The 20,842-nt window shown below is 42.9% G+C and overlaps 1 protein-coding gene across 1 annotated transcript in view; it reads right to left on the reverse strand.

The window, feature by feature from the left end:
• LOC126484203 (UDP-glucosyltransferase 2-like) overlaps nt 1–20,842 on the reverse strand; it is a 61,398-nt gene that overhangs the window by 31,047 nt on the left and 9,509 nt on the right. Inside the window, exons 3-5 of the mRNA XM_050107616.1 lie at nt 18,075–18,326; nt 8,699–9,019; nt 318–540 (exon numbers count right to left, since the gene is read on the reverse strand). Coding sequence (XP_049963573.1) covers nt 318–540; nt 8,699–9,019; nt 18,075–18,326 — 796 coding nt within the window. The remainder of the gene's footprint in view (nt 1–317; nt 541–8,698; nt 9,020–18,074; nt 18,327–20,842) is intronic.

Consider the following 20,842-nt stretch of genomic DNA (forward strand, 5'->3'; position numbering starts at 1 on the left):
ACGCTTACAGTTCCTAGACATCTTTGGGTATGGGAGGAGAGGGTGGGCGAACAGCAAATGTTCAGGTAGTCGGGCAGGCAGGCCTCAGCCTACGTGGTAGTACAGCTCCGACCCATGCTGGTTGGCAGAAGTGGCAGATGACTCGCACATTTGCAGAAAGTGTGCAGTATGACTGCTTCGCGCGTAGCCTGTGCTACCTGCATCTGCCTGGGTCCTGGTTGACGGGCGCGTGGAGACACTGGTGTGCCCCAGGTTAGCGTCTAACAGACTATAGGCAGACCGTCAGTCTGAAAAGCGGTATAGCGGTGCCGACTCACTGAGGACGTCGTTTTGCGGCACCCAGTCGGAAGTGTGGACGTTGGGGGGCAGCGGCGGCAGCAGCGTGTGGTCGGCCTTCCAGAGCACCTTCTGCGGCAGCGACGCGAACGCCCGCAGTATTCCGCGCAGCTGCTCCTGGGGCAGGGCGTCGACGCGCAGCAGCGTGCCCATGCTGAAGTACACCACGCCCTGCTCGCTCGAGTCGAAAAACTCCTGCAGCTCCTGTCACCAGTACGAACAATAGTCTCAACACTGTGAGGAACTGTCCGCACTAATTAAATTATCAGATAATGAGGATACAAGGATATTTCATCAAGTAGTGTTTCTCTCAATAGTAATGATAATTAAAGGTAAAACTTTCAGTTTATCTGGGACTGAGGTGGCGAAAATTTCGGGAATCCGTTACGTGTCAGTGACACATTACACTGCAGACAGCCATTCTAAGAGTCAAGGGACAGATTCTGCTAAAGGAGTAAGACTGGGTGGAAGCCCATGTAATTGAACATGTACCTTCAGCAAGCAGTAAAGGAAAATTTGTAAATTTGGAAATGGAAAAGGAAAAAAATTGAAACCTCCAGTTTTCCGAATGATACTGTAATTTTGTCAGGGGTGGAAAAAGACTTGTAATATCAGTGTAAGAGGATGGATCGGGTCTTCAAAAAATCTTATATTACTTTATTAAATCAGTTGGTGCAGAGGAAATTAGATTAGGAAGTGGGACACTGAAAGTAATAGTAGAGTTTTGGAATTTTGTTAGGTAGCTGACGATGGCAGAAGTAGAGAGATTCTAAAAACTGATTTTCTGGAAACAACAGCTATGTTGTGAGTGAGGACGTGTGAGGACGTGTTCTATGGAAGTATTTTTGTGGATTTTATCTTGCATGAAAGTGAAACGTGGACAGTAAACAGTGCAGACAAGAATACAGCAGAAGTTTCTCAAATTAACTGTCACACGTAATGCTAGAAATTATACGGGTAGATCGCATAAAGAATGAAGAAATACTGAATAGAAATGGGGAAAAAACGTATTTATGGCACAACGTCACTAAAAGTATGGACTGGGTGATAGGACACATCTAAAGATGTCGAGGAGTCGTCAGTTTGGTCGCGGAGGAGAGTATGAGACATAAAAATTAACAGCCAGACGAAGGGACGGATAAAGTAAGCAGGTCCAAACAGAGATAGGTTGCATTAGTTATGCATGTATAAAGAGGTTGGCACTCAACTGTAACAAATCATTTTTTGAATTGAAGATCACAGTAATATGCTACATTCTATTACAACAACCGTCGCCAAATGCAAAATTCTCATCCGAAGAAGTAGGAGAGTAGGTGTGATGTGTATATCAGGAATTGGTACAAATTTGACAAACATAAGTTATTAATGGTTAAAGCTAGATGACTTGATTCAGCGAGTTCTACATAAATACTTACTTTAAATGCAATAAAATATGAAAAATATGTAAAAAAAATCAGCCAACCAGTTGCATAGGTTTTCTGTATACCATGACCAGATTTCGTCACCTCTAAGGGTGACTTGATCAGAAGGTAAGGTAATTACCTAAAATGAATATGTCAGATTAAATTGTTATCTAATAGAAGTTATATTAATATAAACGAGTGAAAAACAAATAGTACTTACATGAAGAACATATCGTCAAAGATGTACAATGATTAAAGAGCTGAGTTGCTCAAGTCATACATTAAAATATAAAACATAATGTTCTTCAAAAGGTCAAACATTAAAACAGAAGTAGCACCGGTGTGGTGTGAGGAGACTGACTGTGTGGCTACTAGTCACGCTGCCAAGTAAACGCAATGTGGGGCGCGCCACAAGCGGGCCACTAGTAACGTGAGCAAAACAATTTTGTGTATTACACATTTCCTGAAGTAAATCACACGTATAGCCAATATAGCTTTGAACAAAATTAATTTTATAAATTGAGTAACATTTATAAATGAGCTTCAAATGGGATAAAATAGTACAAAGTTCGCTATGTTTTACGTAGCACAGGCAGAACCAGAGTTAAATACGACTGGAATTACATACGTAATGAAGAACAACAGTTCATTATATGACACAAAATTTGAAAAGAAAGCTTGCATAACTAGGGTACAGAGGTCATCTGGTAATGAGCGTAACTTATAAGAGGTAAAATAACGTTTCTGAAAAGGAGGAGAGAACCTGGAATATAAGTATCATACAACTGAGAGCACTGGTTTAAAAGCATTAAAGAAATTTCTATTTTTCAACTGTACTTGTTCATTCAACATGTCATCTTTATTTGGTGTGTGGCTGAAAATTTCAAGTTTTTCCTAAACATCAAGTTTTCTCCCTTTCTTTTCTCTATGCAGAATTGTCATTTCCTTTAATTCTTTAGGGTTATGCCCTGTTATGAAAAGATGTTCTGCAAATGTTGAATTGTGCACATTAGTGCCTTTTTTGCCTAAAAGAATTTCTTTGTATCTTAGGTTGAAAGGTTTGCCTGTCTGTCCAATATAAAATGCTGGACATGTATTACAGGAAATTTTATACACCCCTGAGCCACGTAAAGGTTCGTTTGAAGCTTTTAGAATATGAATTAAATTTTTTGGAAATTATTATGTGTGGAGAAAGCAACCTTGCAGCCGTATTTTTTAGTTAACAGACGCTGAATCCTATATGATATGTTACCTAAAAAGGGTATTGAGATGTACTTTTTATCATTATTATTAGTTTGACCAGTACCTAAAGTGGTGACTCCTTCTTTCGATTTTTATTTAGGGATGTTTTCCACTAGTGAGGGTTCATAGCCGTTATTAAATGCGATTGTCTTAATTACATCAATTTCTTTCTGCAGTTTTTATGGTGATAAGGGAGTAACCACGGCACGGTGAATTACTGAATGAAAGAAAGCTTTCTTATGAGATTGAGAGTGTGTCGAGTCTGCAGGTACGGTATGATCAGTAGTAGTGGGTTTTCTAAAAATGTCAAAAATTATTTTATTCTCTATTATCGCCAACTTCAGATCTAGGAAATTTAATTCGCGGCGTTCATTTTGTAACTCACACGTGAAACTAATTTTTTCATGGAGGTTATTGAACAAATTGAACAGTTGATCTACGCTTTCATTAGTGCCATTGTATATAATCAGAACGTCATCTACGTATCGCGAATAGGATAAAATACCTTATTCTGTGGAGTCGTACCTACTGAAGAATTTGTCTTGATGAAAATGTCAGCTAAAATTTCCGCTAGCGGATTACCCATTGCTATGCCGTCAAGTTGTTTATACAGTTTGCCATTAAACTCGAAGTAGTTATATTTTACTACCAGTGACAACAAACGTATGAGATCAGGAATCTGTTCGTCTGTTATATCTTTTTTATAGGTACGAAGGTTATTCTCCACAATTTCAACTGTATACAGGACCGGTACATTAGTGTAAAGGTTAGTAATGTCGAACGATATTAACTTTGTCTCCTGATTACATTCCATTTTTTTCTATTTTATTAATCAGTGATTGGCTATTCGTTATTGAATAATTATTCTGAAATATGTATGATTTTTTAATCTTGTCGTGAAGGAACCAGGCTAAATCGTGATATCCGCTACTAATACTGTTTACTATTGGACGGATAGGGTGATTTATTTTATGTACTTTGAATTGAGAACGAAGTTTGGGTGTCTGGGGGTTCATGTTTATCAGGTGTTTCTTTTGAAAGGGCTTTAGCAAATGTTTAGCCTCACTTACAGCAGATTTAATTTCTTTTTGTAGACCGGGAGTAGGGTCCTCCTCTATTTCAGATACATTATTAGCCTCGAAAAATTCTAAGATTTTGCAGATATATTCATTCTTACTAGAGACAATTATAGCACTGCCTTTGTCAGATTTAGTAACTATGGCGTCATTGTGCTTTAACTTTGCATTGATACTTTTCATTAATTTAACATCTGAATTTTTAGAGATCCGACAAGAAAAATTGTTTTTACTGATAATATTAAAAACATCGTGAGCCGCTCTGACTTGTTGAGCACTATCGATTTTTACACTATCTATTCCAATCTTAAGATCTATAACTAGATTTTCAATTACATCTGGCTCTGAGACATTAGGCATTACATTATATTTAAGCCCTTCTCCAGGAGAGTACTTTCTTCTCTGGTAAATTGTATTTTCGTTTTGTTTATCACTCTAGTAAAAAATTTATGATCGTATTACATTTTTACACTCGTTTAGCCATTCAGTGATAAAGATCCACAATTCATCTATTTGAAAATTAAATTGTAAACGGAACACTTTAGTTAGCTCTAAAAACAGACGATATGCTTCTTCATTTAAACTTTCTTTCTTTTTATGTAAAGCATTAATTCTCTCTGAAATGATTTTCTGCACTAAAGTTTTGAACTTCTTGGGTTCCTTCGCACATTGCTTGATGTTAAGAAAGGATTTTATGTAGCTCGGTAGCAGTCCCATTTCCTCACACTTTTTATCAAACAATATGGCCATACCTGTGTTTAGGATCTTCTTTCTGATGTCTTTGTACTTTTTGAGACAGCCTTTGATACATATTTTTCAAACTCGTGTATACGGTTGCTGCGAACGTCAGCCATGTTAAAAGTTGTATGCAATAAAGTATGGGAAGGGCCCACTTTCGTTTAATGGCACTTGTCGGCGAATGTTACGGTAACAGAGATTGTTACACTCTATCTATCAAGGAGAATTGAAGGAAATTCAAAAATTAATATTAACGGCAGCTCTTGCATCAGTAAGAAATGAAATGAACAGAGTCCGCAGACAGTGCCACAGTCAGACCTTGTAACAAGTTCATGTTCTTTCGTCAGTCTTTCTGAATTCCAGTTCATCCATCCTGTTTTTTCAATTGTTTGCTAAATATGAATATTTCTATCATTTAGCTACGTCGCCCAAAAGTGTTCCAGAGTAATTGCGGTATTCAAGTTCTGTTCACGATCACCTAGTAAATTAGTTTATCCCCTGCTACTAGAAACTATCATACATGTATCGCTCCACAATCTTCAAACTGCTCAAAATTCAGGATCGTACAAACTTTTGCTTCACAAATTTACTTCCCATCAATTTCACGACCACGATTTTAATGCATCTCATTATCACTTACAAATTCATTACGTTTCATAATTAATCTTTTGTCGTCGCTACTGTAGCACACTCCAACTGTCACCCTCGACCTCCAGCCGCTGGCCGCCTCGCTCCAGCGCGTTAAAAGCACACACAGTGTGCCCGGGACTCTCAGACCGTTGGCGCGAGGCCTTCAGAAACTTCTAGAGCATCAGCGATATAGCACCCACCACAAACCAGCTGCTAATATCTGCACTTCTTAATGGTATCGATAATGAAACGCTTAAACATTGAAGCACTGGTGCTATAAAAAAAAAAAATCAATATTTCTCAAAGTGAGAAAGATAAAACACACTAACGGAATCCTTACTACATTTTAGATTCGTTTCTGACCTAACTCACATTTATTAGGAATATCTCAGCTATCGAATAAAGCGGTATGACCGGAAAGGAGCACAGGTGATTTCCGCGTACAATAAGGTAAAACAACACTCGCACCGAAATACAGTTGAGTATTGAAAACAACATACTGTTGTAGAATTTTAGACTATATTACAGGCTTGATTTTATTGTTTACCTGGAGGGAAAAATATTTCTCGCAGAGAGTCATCGATGGATCGAGAAAAATCACTCTGTGGACAAGACTTGGCGTTTTTCTTTTTTCTTTTTATTATTCTTCCGCAGACGACTGCTTGGAAGCAGTATATGCAGGTGAACATGTAGATTCCGCCTTTCTAGTTTTCCGAAAAGCGTTCAAAACCGTACAAATTCTTGAACTTTTCCAAAAAATACCACAATGTAGAGTATCTTTAAAGATGTGTGATTTGCTCAAACGATTTACGATTGATACCAGGCAGTGCACTACGTTGGATGGTGGATGAAAAAAATGAAATGATCGTATGGCATTATTGGCCGGGAGACTCCATGTGGGGTTGTTCGGCCGCCGTCTTTTTAAGTCCTTTTCAGCTGACGCCACTTCGGCCACTTGCGAATCACTGATGATGGAATGATGATGACAGACACACAACAGTCATCTCCAGGCAGAGAGAATCCCTGACCCCGCCGGGAATCGAACCCGGGACCCCGTGCGCGGGTAGCGAGAACGCTACCGCAAGACCGCGAGCTGCGGACTGGACGGTGAATGTTCATAAGAAATGAAAGAAAATTTATGTTTTCTACAAGGAAGAGTCTCAAAATCGTAGATGTTCTGAACATAAATAACTGATTTATCAGAGAGGACCGGCAGTCGTAACAGACCCTGGCAGTGCTGTCGTGGGCAGGAAATTATCACCATTGTATAGTTGTAACGAAGTGCAGAGCGACATTGACAGCATTCCCGCTTCTTCTGCTGAACGCCAGCTCCGTGTCCACAACAAAGAGAAAGATAAATGACTATAACCAGTACGAAGGATGGTACAGTTAGTTTTGTTGCAAAGTTTCTGCAAAGATGCAGTGCATCTGTTAAAAGAACCACTTGTGAGACGCTAGTGGTTTAATTTGTGAGGAATGATTCAAAGTTTAGAGAATGTTCATCAAGTTAGCGTGATAGGAGACATCGAGTGAATTAAGAGAATCGTTACTATTGTAACAGGGCAGTGCAGATCACAAAAAAATATAAAGCAGAGGAGCTCAGGAAACTTAAACTGTGGGAAGAAAGAAGCAGTTGTTGTCGTGAACGGCGGTGAGACAGTTTAGTTGGGCGTGTACGCTGACGTGAACCTCCTGTTGTCGTGTGATCTTCAGTTCGAAGATTTATTCGATGTAGTTCTGATAAGATCACTGTACTGACGCCTTCGTCTCACCCTACAACTTTTATAACGTAGATTTCCTTTCATTACGAAATTGACGATTTCTTGATGGGCGAGAATATCAACGAAGTCCTTTTTTTAGTCAAACTTCGCCACAAATTACTTTTTTTCCAGTATAATTCAGTACCTTCTTATTCGCTCTTTCCTCTACCCGTCTAGTCTTCCACACTCATCTGTGGCATCACATTTCAAAAGCTTATTTCTGCTTTTCTTTCTTCGTGCACATTTCACTTCTGTATAGTGCTACAACATACCAATACCTGGAGAAAAGACTACCTAGCGTTTAAATTATTATACGATGTTATAAATTCCCTTTTTCAGAAACCATGTTGTTAGTATTGATGATGATGATGATGATGATGATGATGAAGCCCCATACTCCGTAAGAGAGCGTAGGGGACAATGCAGAAGAACCGCACCGCCGTACTGGGCAAGGTCCTAGTGTAGGTAGTTTGCCATTGCCTTCCTCCGACCGTAATGGGGATGAATGATGATGAAGACGACACAACAACACCTAGTCATCTCGTGGCAGGTGAAAATCCCTGACCCCGCCGGGAATCGAACCCGAGACCCCGTCCTCGGGAAACAAGAACGCTACCGCGAGACCACGACCTGCGGACTTTGTTAGTATTGGCAGTCTGTATTTCATATCCTCTGTACTTCGGCCATCGGGAATTTCTTGCTCCTGAAACGCCTATAACCATTGATTAGCTGTAGTGTCTCACTGTCCTATCTAATTCTATCAGCACATCTGATTTAATTCGATGACATCCCATTCCTCTCATTTTACTTTTGTTGGTGTTCATATTATAACCTCTTTTCAAGACGTTATTTAATCCACTGAACTGCTCTTCCAACTCCTCATACGGAATTACAGTGTGATCGACAAACCTCAAGGTTTTTACTTCTTATCCTGAAATTTCATTTTGATTTCCTTCACAGATTGTTCATTATACAGACTGGATAAGACAGAAACCGTGTCTCACTGCCTTCTCAACTGCTGCTTGCCTTTCATATACTTCGACTCTTATAACTGGAGACTCTTTTCTGTGCAGGTTGAAGATGACGTTTCGCTACCTGTAGTTTTTCCCTGTTTTCTTAAGAATTTCGAAGTGTGTTGCAGTTAGAAGTTTTCCGTAAATGTACGAATGTTACATATCTAGGACTGCCTTTTTTCACCTTATCTTCTACTGTAAGAGGCTGCTAAAACTGTAAATGTACGAATGTTACATATCTAGGACTGCCTTTTTTCACCTTATCTTCTACTGTAAGAGGCTGCTAAAACTGTAATGAGTTGGATAGTTGAAAGAAAGAACTGCAGCGCCAGACCTAGATATTAGTTTGGAAGTCATCATTTGATGGTAATGGATGTACCAGTTGTGCTGAAATAAAGATAATAATTGGGAAGCTATACCGAAAAATGTATCAAAACAATGTTGAGACTGATGACTGGCACAACAGCCAGTTACTTTAGAGGTGGGGCAGCGGTACACACCTTTGGCAGAGGCTTGGGCTGTTGTATGTGGAGGCCCCCAACCTCGATCATAGCAGGCACGAGTGGTATGGGCTGGTTGAGGCTGAAGTGGCTGTTGAGGAGCATGAGGCTGGTGTTGTAGACCAGACGGCTGGTGGGGGGCGCGGCGCTGCCCAGCGCGGCCCGCTCCACCTCGTCGATCACTCGCTCCGAAAGCCACCAGTTGGCCAGTCTCATCAGCAGGTAGAATGCACTGTTGGCCGTCCTCTCCCAGAATCCCAGCGGCGCCACCATCGACAGGAAGAAGTTCTCCATGTAGGCCGGGTGGTCGGGGTTCCCCATCTGCAGAATTATGAAACAGTTACACAATGAAGCTAATCAGACGTTATATTTGGAGTCATGAACGACGACGGTCGAGTTTAGACTCATACTAAGCAACTACGTCACGCATTCTCCGACCAACGAGAACCGTTCAGCACTGTACTGAGCTCTGTTCTGTGAACCTTGTAGTCCATGCGAGGATTATGCTCGATGGTAGAGAGTTACTTGGCGAATTTTAGTTCCATTTGTTGCTATTTGTCATGGATGATGTTTCTGGTAAGCGACAAATTCTATGTAAGCAAGCGTCAGATTTAATTTCAAACAGACACGCTTTCTTCAAGTGGAGGACATGTTTATCGAACTGGAAACGCCGGCCGGTATGGCCGAGCGGTTCCAGGTGCTTCAGTCCGTAACCGCGCGACTGCTACAGTGCAGGTTCGAATCCTGCCTCGGGCATGGATGTGTGTGATGTCCTTAGGTTAGTTAGGTTTAAGTAGTTCTAAGTTCTAGGGGACTGATGACCTCAGATGTTAAGTCCCATAGTGCTCAGAGCCATTTATGAACTGGAAACAGTGGAATCCCCATCGCTGACTCGACCGGCGTGGACCGCCATCATTCGTGATTCGACTTATATAGTCAGCCGGCGAATATATTTCAATAACAATAATTTTAGTACAAATAGGATAGGCCTTTCACATGTGAATATCAACTGAAAGCTACATATGATTCTATCCCTTAGAGGTACCCATGGATGTTGACTGCTGCATTCCATCCGCTGCTCCAAAGAGTACAAGACGTTTCCTGTGTGATTAAGATCAGCTGATGAAGTTGCCAGTAGGCGAGCGATAGGTTGCGTGAGTGTTAGTGAAAACAGGCACGTAAGAATGAACATGCTTTTGTCATCCTGGAAGACGACAGTATTCACAGCATTGGCAAAGTGAAAGTGAAGCAGGAAGGGCAACGCTTCACCACTGAAAGCACTGAAACAAGTGCATTGGTAACCTGAATAAGTGGGATCAGTCGTGGTGCGAAATATATTTCCAAAACATCTCGTAACTGATTCCAACCCTAGCTTCACTCTGGGTGAGACGCCTCATTCGGCTGTGGATATAGTCAGTGCCTTTCAACATTTGTATAGAGCCAAACTCGCGATTCGTCGAACCGCAGTACACGCCCCCAGGCAACTACTGCAGAGTAACTGTGTTGTTTTGCCCATTGTGGGCGTACACCTCGTGTGTTGCTGAGAGCAGTAACCTTTTACGAGATACGCGACTCCAAATGTCCTTCATATTAATTTCGCTTTACAACGATCGCTCAGAGACTGGTTGAGATGGGACTCCCTTAGCTAGCAACAGCTGCAATTCTGTCTGGTATTGAAACCTAGTGTCTCCGGTCTCTGTCGGTTACCATTTCATTACGACTATTGTTATTACGCAGTGTTTCTTCCTGCAAGTGGTACAACTCTCCTTAGAGACCCATTGCACAGCCCACGTTGTAACGTCAAAAGACTTGGGTAGCTTCATTCACTGTGTGGTCACTGACACGTATAAATACTACAGATCCTTCTTCCCATTCTGTCACGTCTGTGTATATCAACCCAACTTACTTGGCTATTTCATCCAACCGATTGGCACGCAGACACCACTCCACCGCTCTTCCTGACGTCAGCAGTGGGCGGTCAAATGACGGCCTCATGCCAGTTTTACATCATCTACAGCGCCCCAAAGTGACCTGTGTCACCAATCTTCCGACTGGATAGCTCACTCCACCCCTCTCTTTCTCTAAAATGTTTTAATGTAAATAGGATTTGTAAAAGCAGCCAGTGAAGAGTAAACTGTATTTGTTTTGGTGCCTACCTGATCCTAAGGCTGAGGGTTTACCTAAAATGACTCTAGCCCAACTACTATGATTACTATTTAAGATGTTCGCTTAATTGAATCTATAACTTTTAAATTCTTTATATTTATTGTGCAAGCTCACAGTTTTGTTGTTCAGAGTCAACTACCTCTTTTCGTACGATGCAAACCTTCTTTTTCTTGTACCTATGTCCCGCATCGGCGCAGGGACAGCGTGGTTATTTCACGGATTTGGAGTGGTTAGTATAAGGGGTGGCCGGATGCTATTGCTGTCGCCACCGCGCTGCTGCTACGGTCACAGGTTCGAATCCTGCCTCGGGCATGGATGTGTGTGATGTCCTTAAGTTAGTTAGGTTTAAGTAGTTCTAAGTCTAGGGGACTGATGACCTCAGAAGTCCCATAGTGCTTAGAGCCATTTGAACCATGCCTTTACTGCAAGGTAAACGACAGCATCATCTGCAACCAATGTAAGAGGATTGTCAAGTAATTTCTTAAATCATTTAGATATACATTAAGAACAGCTGAGGACATTTAACGCATCCTTGGGAACCCCAGATAACCATAATCTTTCTTCCTTACTTTCGTAACTCCATTAAGCGAAATCCAGGAATGAAAGGCAACGGCCTAGTTCCTTTCTTTTCACAATGCTTTTTTCTATCTGAAATTATGTTCGTCAGACTCTGATTATGTAATCGCCGAGGGTTTCCTTCCTTTCTTTTAGGATGTAGTTTATGCTGCGACCAAAGTCATTACATAAGAATAAAATACTTAGCCTTCAATTCAACCGTTGTACAATACATTTAATACTAAATAATGAGACCAGAGATTATACATTGTTAATATCCTCTTGTAGAAAGACAGTACTGTACTGGCTGGAGTGATGGTCACCTTTAAAAGGGTAAAACAGATGTATGCAACAGGAACGATGCTTCTGCGGAAGGTGAGAAGGTTCAGTATACTAGACAGGTAGAGGAACGAATATATTAAACAAAGGCTACACATATAGACCTCAGTGATAAAAATGCTGCAATAATGGAAAAAAATTGAAATCTTCGTAGGAGCGAGTGGGGATGTATCGTCGTGACATGCGAGATGGAAGGCTCACAAAAATCGCCTTGCAGAGGAACTAGACTATTTCTCGAACACTTGTGTACTAGCGGTGTGTTTTATTTCAGTTTACTGAATGCATTTGCTATTTCCAAACAAACAAATGTCATCCAAACTCTATTCAGCGAGAATGTTAGTCAGGATTTGAGACAATAATTTTTGTCATGTAGCTCACATCGAAACTAGATAAAGTCGAAAATCAATAAAAGTCTTGACGAAAATATTATAAGCACTTTCACGTTGTGTGGAATGCGAAAAAATGAGAAACTTGTTTCTGTCGGATAGCAGCAAAATGAAACTTTTCCAAGACAGGTTAATTACAAGTTAAACACGATCTGATTTAGGTATAAAACATTTGTCAGGTACGGTACGGGGAATGTGTGTGTGTGTGTGTGTGTGTGTGTGTGTGTGTGTGTGTGTGTGTGTGTGTTTGTGTGCGTGTGTGTTTTGTTTGGGGGATGGAGGGGTACGCGTAACTGCAAACTGCTCATCAACACCAAAACAGCTGGCGGTTACAACCTGAGTAATGCAATAATCACTGAGCTCAAAAACTGCACGGAGCGGAAATGAAGACGGTGTGCAGGAATCATTATGTGGAAAAATACAGCGCTAAAAATGAGTACGTGCTTCGGTGTTACCAACTGACAGAAATCTTAAAAAAAGTAGCTATAGCTGTTGAAATGCATTGTGAGGGCCGAGAGTCAATACTCGCCATCACGTGTGACGGGAACCAGCCGCGCGCTAACTATGTGAAGGTCGTTGCCATGAGGCATGGCTATGTACAGGCTAGTAACCGACAGGCACAAAACAAATAAAGTGTAACAGTTATAGTTATTTAGCGCATAACGTTGTGTGGGACAGCAGCCAACTCCATTGGCAGTGTTATCGGCTATATTTCTCAGCGCCAAGCGTGTTACACATGTGCATAAATTCACTTCGGCGTTTCTTTGGAGTCATCAGTTGCATCTAAGGCATTTGTCTTTTTAAAATACACGGGAATGCGCCACGACTCGTTAGTGTTTATTGTAGTGATCGTTACTTCTGACATTATAAAAATACTACTCCACGTTCACGGTGTCTATTAAGACGCAAATTTGCTCCCTTCTCCATGTGGCTGACGTGTTGTGCAGTCCATAGCAAACAGTTTACTGCTTTGCTAGCAAATCAGCCAGTGGCATACACGTCAGTCTTGTAAATTGGAGGCCTATGTACGATGGGAAGTCCACAAATTTGAACGAACTCAGTCCGGAAAGGGGAGCGCGCTTGTTTATACTTCACAATGTATTTCTATTAAATTACTATGAAAGCCGTAGAATATTATAGGAAACATGAAGTAGATTTAACTAAGGCGTTTAATTGTGCTGATCACGAAATATTGCTCCAAAAGTTGGACTATTACGGAATACGGGGAGCAGCTCACAATTGGTTCACTTCTTACTTTCACAACAGACAACAAAAGGTCGTTATTCACAGTGTTAAGAATGGTTGTGATGTGGGGTCTGAGTGGGGTACGGTCAGTTGGGGGGGTGTCCCAGGGATGAGTGTTGGGGCCACTCCTGTTCCTTATTTATATAAATGAAATTTCCTTTAGTATTACGAGTAATTCTAAACTATTTCTGTTTGCTAATCACACTAGCTTGGTAGTAAAGGATTTTGTGTGCAACATCGGCTCGGTTTCAAATAGTGCAGTTCATGACATAAGTTCGTGCCTTGTAGAAAATAAACTAACGCTAAATCACAGTAAGACTCAGTTTTTACAGTTTCTAACACCCAATTCAACAAAACCCGACGTTCTAATTTCACAGAATGGGCATATGATTAGTGAAACTGAACAGCTCAAATTTCTAGGTCCTTAGATAGATAGTAAACCGTTGTGGAAATCCCACGTTCAGACTTAATGCTGCCATTTTTACTATTCGAACGGTATCTGAAGTAAATGATCGTTCGACGCGAAAATTTGTCTAGTTTGATTATTTTCATTCGCTTCTGTCGTATGGTATTACATATTGGCGTAACTCTTCCCATTCTAAAAGGATATTTTTGGTTCAGAAACGGGCAGTTCGGGCAATAAGTGGTGTAAGATCGCGAGCCTCCTGTCGACCCCTCTTCACTAGTCTGGGTATTCTGAAATTGGCCTCTCAATACATACATTCTTTACTGTCGTTTCTTGTTAACAGTATCAGCTTATTCCCAATAATTAGCAGCTTTCACTCAGTTAATAGTCGACAGAAATCCAATCCGCATTTCGATCCCACTCCCCTAACTCTTGTGCACATAGGTGTACAGTATACTGTTGCATCCATTTTCAATAAACTACCACAAGAATTGAAAAATCGTAGCAGTAGACCGCGCGCTTTCAAATCGAAACTGAAGAGTTTCCTCATGGGTCACTCCTATTGGGCTGAAGAGTTCCTTGAAAAATTAAGCTGATTATTATGTTATATTGTTGATTGCGCTTACTTGAAATTATGGCTTGACTTTTTCGGGTTCATGAGTATTTTATTTTTGTCTGTTATTACTTTTATTTGGTAATTTCATCTACTGACACGTTCCATGACCTTGGAGATTTCCTCTTCAATTTGGTCCTATGGAACTAGCTGTGTAAAGAAAAATAAAATAAATAAAAAAATATACACATAAAGCAATCTTTGCATTCAGAAGCCGCGTCTCCAATCATTATACTACAGTTGACGAAACGATATTCCAGTCCATAACGTTATATTTACGATGATTGCAGCCTTTAACAATATTATCCTATATTTAAATATAACAAACTGAGCGTATAAAGGGCCTTTTTAATAAATCTTCAATGGTCTGGTACTCCGAAAGATCGTATTTTCATAGGAAGCAAGCTGTAACACGAATACCAGGAAATTCGAAAATCCCTCGACCACCAATATGTCGTTTTCCGTCATTTTAAGATCGCACCAAAAAAGACGAGTTTTTGAGACAGTGTGCTAGTGCTTCGAAGTAGCGTGCAGGGGGTGATTCACAATTCCTGTTACAGTGGGCTTCGTAAGAAAGTTTTGGTAAGGAACTTTTGGATATAAAATGAGTCAGAAGGTAGAATCACTTCCGAATATCCCTCTTCACGGAGGGCACACAAACTGAGAAGAGGGCGCCGTCGTCGGTTCCTCCTATGAATATGACGTCACATAGCGCAACGAGCGCGAGAAACTGGTACGCCGCACTTTCGACTTTGAAGCGAGCGCCCTTCGCCGCGTGGAAGAGAACAGGACGACGAGTAATGGAAAAATCATCCGTGCCGTGGGCTCCTGTAGGGCACACGCGCCAGAGTTAACTATCTCCGCTGTGTGCGTAACGTGAAGCGGGAGATGTGAACGTGACCCGATCTTCAGAAGTCATTTTACTTACAGACGGTACATTTACTGATGTGGGATCCTTCTCAGAACTGTATCTACCGAGTCCTCTCTACAACACCTTGAAGTTTGTAACAAGAATTTGGGAAACATTCAGTTTAATAGCAGGTCATTATAAAGAAGAAACCATCATGGAGGGGTTTCACTGTTGAACAGAACCTGTCAGAAGCCCTCGAACAGCTTGCCACCTACTATAAGGGGAACCATCTCAAACCCAACCCAGGGAAAACCCAAACCTGCGCCTTCGACCTAAAGAACAGACAATCTGCAAGAAGACTACAACTTAATTGGGAAGGAGTGCCCCTGGAACATTGCGAAACACCAAAATACTTAGGCGTCACCTTGGATAGAGCACTCACCTATAAAAAGCACTGCATGAACACTCAACACAAAGCAGCCGCGAGAAACAACATCGAGCGCAAACTAACGGGACACCAGCCAGCCCGTCGTCGACTAAAATCTAAAAAAAGCTTCCTGCACACAGCAGAAAACATCGTCGGGCACCGCAGCAAGTGAGGCTGGCAATGTGGCGGGAAGAAAACGCGCACCTTGGGGAATGGTTAGTCCCAAACGAAGAACTCTCTCCCGGCCATATGGGAGGATGGACGATATGGAAATCTCTTAATAGGCTGCTCTCTGGTGTCTCACGATCCAAAGAGAATATGCGCAAATGAGGCCTCTCAAATGAACCGGCGCTGTGTGACTGTGGACACACTCAAACCACCATTCACCTCACGCAGTGTGTGCTGTACTCAAGCACAGGATTTGACGAATGCCACCCCGGAAGCGCTGAACGTTGCCAGGTTCTGGTCAGAGACTTCATAAAATAAAAAGCTACTTGACCCTGCTTATACAGGGTGTTACAAAAAGGTACGACCAAACTTTCAGGAAACATTCCTCACACACAAAGAAAGAAAATATGTTATTTGGACATGTGTCCGGAAACTCTTACTTTCCATGTTAGAGCTCATTATATTACTTCTCTTCAAATCACATTAATCATGGAATGGAAACACACAACAACAGAACGTACCAGCGTGACTTCAAACACATTGTTACAGGAAATGTTCAAAATGTCCTCCGTTAGCGAGGATACATGCATCCACCCTCCGTCGTATGGAATCGCTGATGCGCTGATGCAGCCCTGGAGAATGGCGTATTGTATCACAGCCGTCCACAATACGAGCACGAAGAGTCTGTACATTTGGTACCGGGGTTGCGTAGACAAGAGCTTTCAAATGCCCCCATAAATGAAAGTCAAGAGCGTTGAGGAGAGCGTGGAGGCCATGGAATTGGTCCGCCTCTACCAATCCATCGGTCACCGAATCTGTTGTTGAGAAGCGTACGAACACTTCGACTGAAATGTGCAGGAGCTCCATCGTGCATGAACCACATGTTGCGTCGTACTTGTAAAGGCACATGTTCTAGCAGCACAGGTAGAGTATCCCGTATGAAATAATGATAACGTGCTACATTGAGCGTAGGTGGAAGAACATGGAGCCCAATCAAGACATCACCAACAATGCCTGCCCAAACGTTCACAGAAAATCTGTGTTGATGACGTGATTGCACAATTGCGTGCTGATTCTCGTCAGCGCACACATGTTGGTTGTGAAAATTTACAATTTGATCGCGTTGGAATGAAGCCTCATCCGTAAAGAGAAGATCTGCTCTGAAATGAGGATTGCCACATTGTTGGATGAACCATTCGTAACAGTGTACCCGTGAAGGCCAATCAGCTGCTGATAGTGCCTGCACACGCTGTACATGGTACGGAAACAACTGGTTCTCCCGTAGCACTCTCCTGAAGTGGTCAACGTTACCTGGTACAGCAGCAACCTCTCTGACGCTGACATTAGGGTTATTGTCAACTGCACGAAGAATTCCCTCGTCCATTGCAGGTGTCCTCGTCGTCCTAGGTCTTCCCCAGTCGCGAGTCATAGGCTGGAATGTTCCGTGCTCCCTAAGCCGCCGATCAATTGCTTCGAACGTCTTCCTGTTGGGACACCTTCGTTCTGGGAATCTGTCTCGATACAAACGTACCGCGCCATTGCTATTGTCCCGTGCTAATCCATACATCCAATGGGCATCTGCCAACTCCGCATTTGTAAACATTGCACTGACTGCAAAACCACGTTCGTGATGAACACTAAGCTGTTGATGCTACGTGTCAACACAAGCACCGAAGTCAGCATTACATTCCTTCAATTCGGCCAACTGGCGGTGAATCGAGGAAGTATAGTACATACTAACGAAATTAAAATGAGCTCTAACATGGAAATTAAGCGTTTCCGGACACATGTCCACATAACATCTTTTCTTTATTCGTGTGTGAGGAATGTTTCCTGAAAGTCTGGCCGTACCTTTCTGTAACACCCTGTATATCTGTATACTTTTATACTCTTTTTGCATTTGTTATATACTTGATACGTATGTGTTAATCATTCTGATTTTACGTACGATGCTTCTGACACGATTAAATAAACTACAACTGACGTAATCCAGTATGGCGTCTCGTAAGTTCGGTGCGCGGCGTAAAGCTTATTTAGCATGTCAGTGGCCACGCTCCTGGCACGCTGCAGGAAACCTGACACGACTGATTGTGTCTCTTGCACTCGGGAATGCAGTGCAACGCGGAGCCTCGCGTTCTGACGTCACGAACCTCGCCCGGCTCCGCGGCCGCGCTCGCTTTCGCGCCCCGCCGCCTTTACGCCGGCCCAGACTACTACTGACCCGGTCGTGGACCCAGGGCAGAGCGACGCTGGAGACGACGCCGACCAGTGGGGCGTGGAAGCGGTGCGCGAGCCCGGCCATGCAGTCGCCGGCGAACGCCTCGGCCAGCACGAGGTCGAAGCGCGCGTCCGAGGCCAGCAGGCGGCGCACGGCGGGGGCGTCGTAGGCTTCCCGGCAGAAGGCGCCCGCCTTGGCGCACAGCTGAGCCCACTGCCACATCGCCCGCACCAAGCTGCCCTCCTTCATCGGCAGCTGCGCACAAAACACTGTGCGTCACTGCGGTGCATTCGATGAACAGCACTCTCCTGAAAGACGTCAAAAGTCACACCAACATATAATTCTTATAATTAAACTCTCCTCGAGAAACTCAAGTCTCATCTTTATCTACGATAATGGTGGAAACTGAATAAATGAATTAAATTTTGTGACATAGACACCACTTGAACCCAGGTCTCGCTTTCGAGGCAACAGTGCTAACTACACTACTGGTCATTAAAATTGCTACACCAAGAAGAAATGCAGATGATAAACGGGTACTCATTGGACAAATATATAACACTAGAACTGACATGTGATTACATTTTCACGCAATTTGGGTGCACAGATCCTGAGAAATCAGTAACCAGAACAACCACCTCTGGCCGTAACAACGGCCTTCATACGCCTGGGCATTGAGTCAAACAGAGCTTGGATGGCGTGTACAGGTACAGCTGCCCATGCAATTTCAACACGATACCACAGTTCATCAAGAGTAGTGACTGTCGTATTGTGACGAGCCAGTTGCTCGGCCACCATTGACCAGACGTTTCCAATTGGTGAGAGATCTGGAGAATGTGCTGGCCAGGGCAGCAGTCGAACATTTTCTGTATCCAGAAATGCCCGTACAGGACCTGCAACATGCGGTAGTGCATTATCCTGCTGAAATGTAGAGTTTCGCAGGGATCGAGTGAAGGGTAGAGCCACAAGTTTTAACACATATGAAATGTAACGTCCTAAGTGCCGTCAATGCGAATAAGAGGTGACCGAGACGTGTAACCAATGACACCACATACCATCACGCCGGGTGATACGCCAGTATGGCGATGACGAATACACGCTTCCAATGTGCGTTCATCGCGATGTCGCCAAACACGGATGCGCGTGTTATGATGCTGTAAACAGAACCTAGATTCATCCGAAAAATGACGTTTTGCTATTCGTGCACCCAGCTAAGTCGTTGAGTACACCATCGCACGCGCTCCTGTCTGTGATGCATCGTCAAAGGTAACCGCAGCCGTGGTGTCCGAGCTGATAGTCCGTGCTGCTGCAAACGTCGTCGAACTGTTCGTGCAGATGGCTGTTGTCTTGCAAACGTCCCCATCTGTTGACTCAGGGATCGAGACGTGGCTGCACGATCCGTTACAGCCATGCGGATAAGATGCCTGTCATCTCGACTACTAGTGATACGAGGCCGTAGGGATCCAGAACGACGTTCCGTATTACCCTCCTGAACCCACCGATTCCATATTCTGCTAACAGTCATTGGATCTAGACGAACGCGAGCAGCAATGTCGCCATACGATAAACCGCAATTGCGATAGGCTACAATCCGACCTTTATCAAAGTCGGAAACCTGATGGTACGAATTTCTCCTCCTTACACGAGGCATCACAACAACGTTTCACCAGGCAACGCCTGTCAACTGCTGCTTGTGTATGAGAAATCGGTTGGAAACTTTCCTCATGTGAGCAGGTTGTAGGTGTCGCCACCGGCGCCAACCTTGTGTGAATGCTCTGAAAAGCTAATCATTTGCATATCACAGCATCTTCTTCCTGTCAGTTAAATTTCGCGTCTGTAGCACGTCATGTTCATGGTGTAGCAATTTTAATGGCCAATAGTGTATTACACCACCGCAGCACTTCAACTAACACTCCTGCACGGACTACGGAAGTCCAATGCCCTCAGCAACACAATCTCCCAATTCATATCGTCAGCTTAATTTCCCCTTAAATCGTCGCTATTGCCATTGCCATTGGACATTATGTCCAACGCTTAGGTACTATTTCAATGCTGGAGCGCCCTGGCAATAGTGACGATTTAGGGGGAAAATAAGCGGAAGATTTGAATCAAAGTTTGTGTTGCCGAGAGCACCGGACTTAGGAAGTCTGTGCAGCTGTGCTGCTGCATTGGTGTAATGGTCAGCATTCCTTCCTTGAAAGCACGGCGACCAAGGTTCGAATATTAGCTGTGGCACAAATTTTAATTCAATTATTCAGTTTGCCAGCCGCTGTGGGCGAGTGGTTCTAGGCACTTCAGTCAGGAACTGCGCTGCTGCTACGGTCGTAGGTTCGAATCCCGCTTCGGGTATGGATGTGTGTGATGTCCTTAGGTTAGTTAGGCTTAAGTCTAGGGGACTGATGACCTCAGATGTTCATTCCCATAGTGCTTAGAGCCAATTATTCAGTTTCCATCATTATCGAGACGTAATTGTTTAACATTCTTCGCTCTTTTAGTAAATCAAAGATCGAATGTGGCCATTCAGTCTGTTCCTAACACACTGTTTCAGAAGGAAAGCCCTTTGCCCGTCGCAACTTAGATTTTCCCCTGTAGTCGACGTTATCGATTTGAGAGATAGAGCAACTGTTTACATACTTAAGGTAAATATTTATTGTTCCGTGTCAGTTGCACATTTTCAGTTAGATAACAGTCTCTATCATCATCAGAGCCAAGCAGTCGCGTCAGCCATCCGTCTTTTCTACTCGGAACCACTGCAGTTGCAAAACGCAGTG

This window comes from Schistocerca serialis, chromosome 6 (assembly GCF_023864345.2).
Source record: "Schistocerca serialis cubense isolate TAMUIC-IGC-003099 chromosome 6, iqSchSeri2.2, whole genome shotgun sequence".
NCBI lineage: Eukaryota > Metazoa > Arthropoda > Insecta > Orthoptera > Acrididae > Schistocerca > Schistocerca serialis.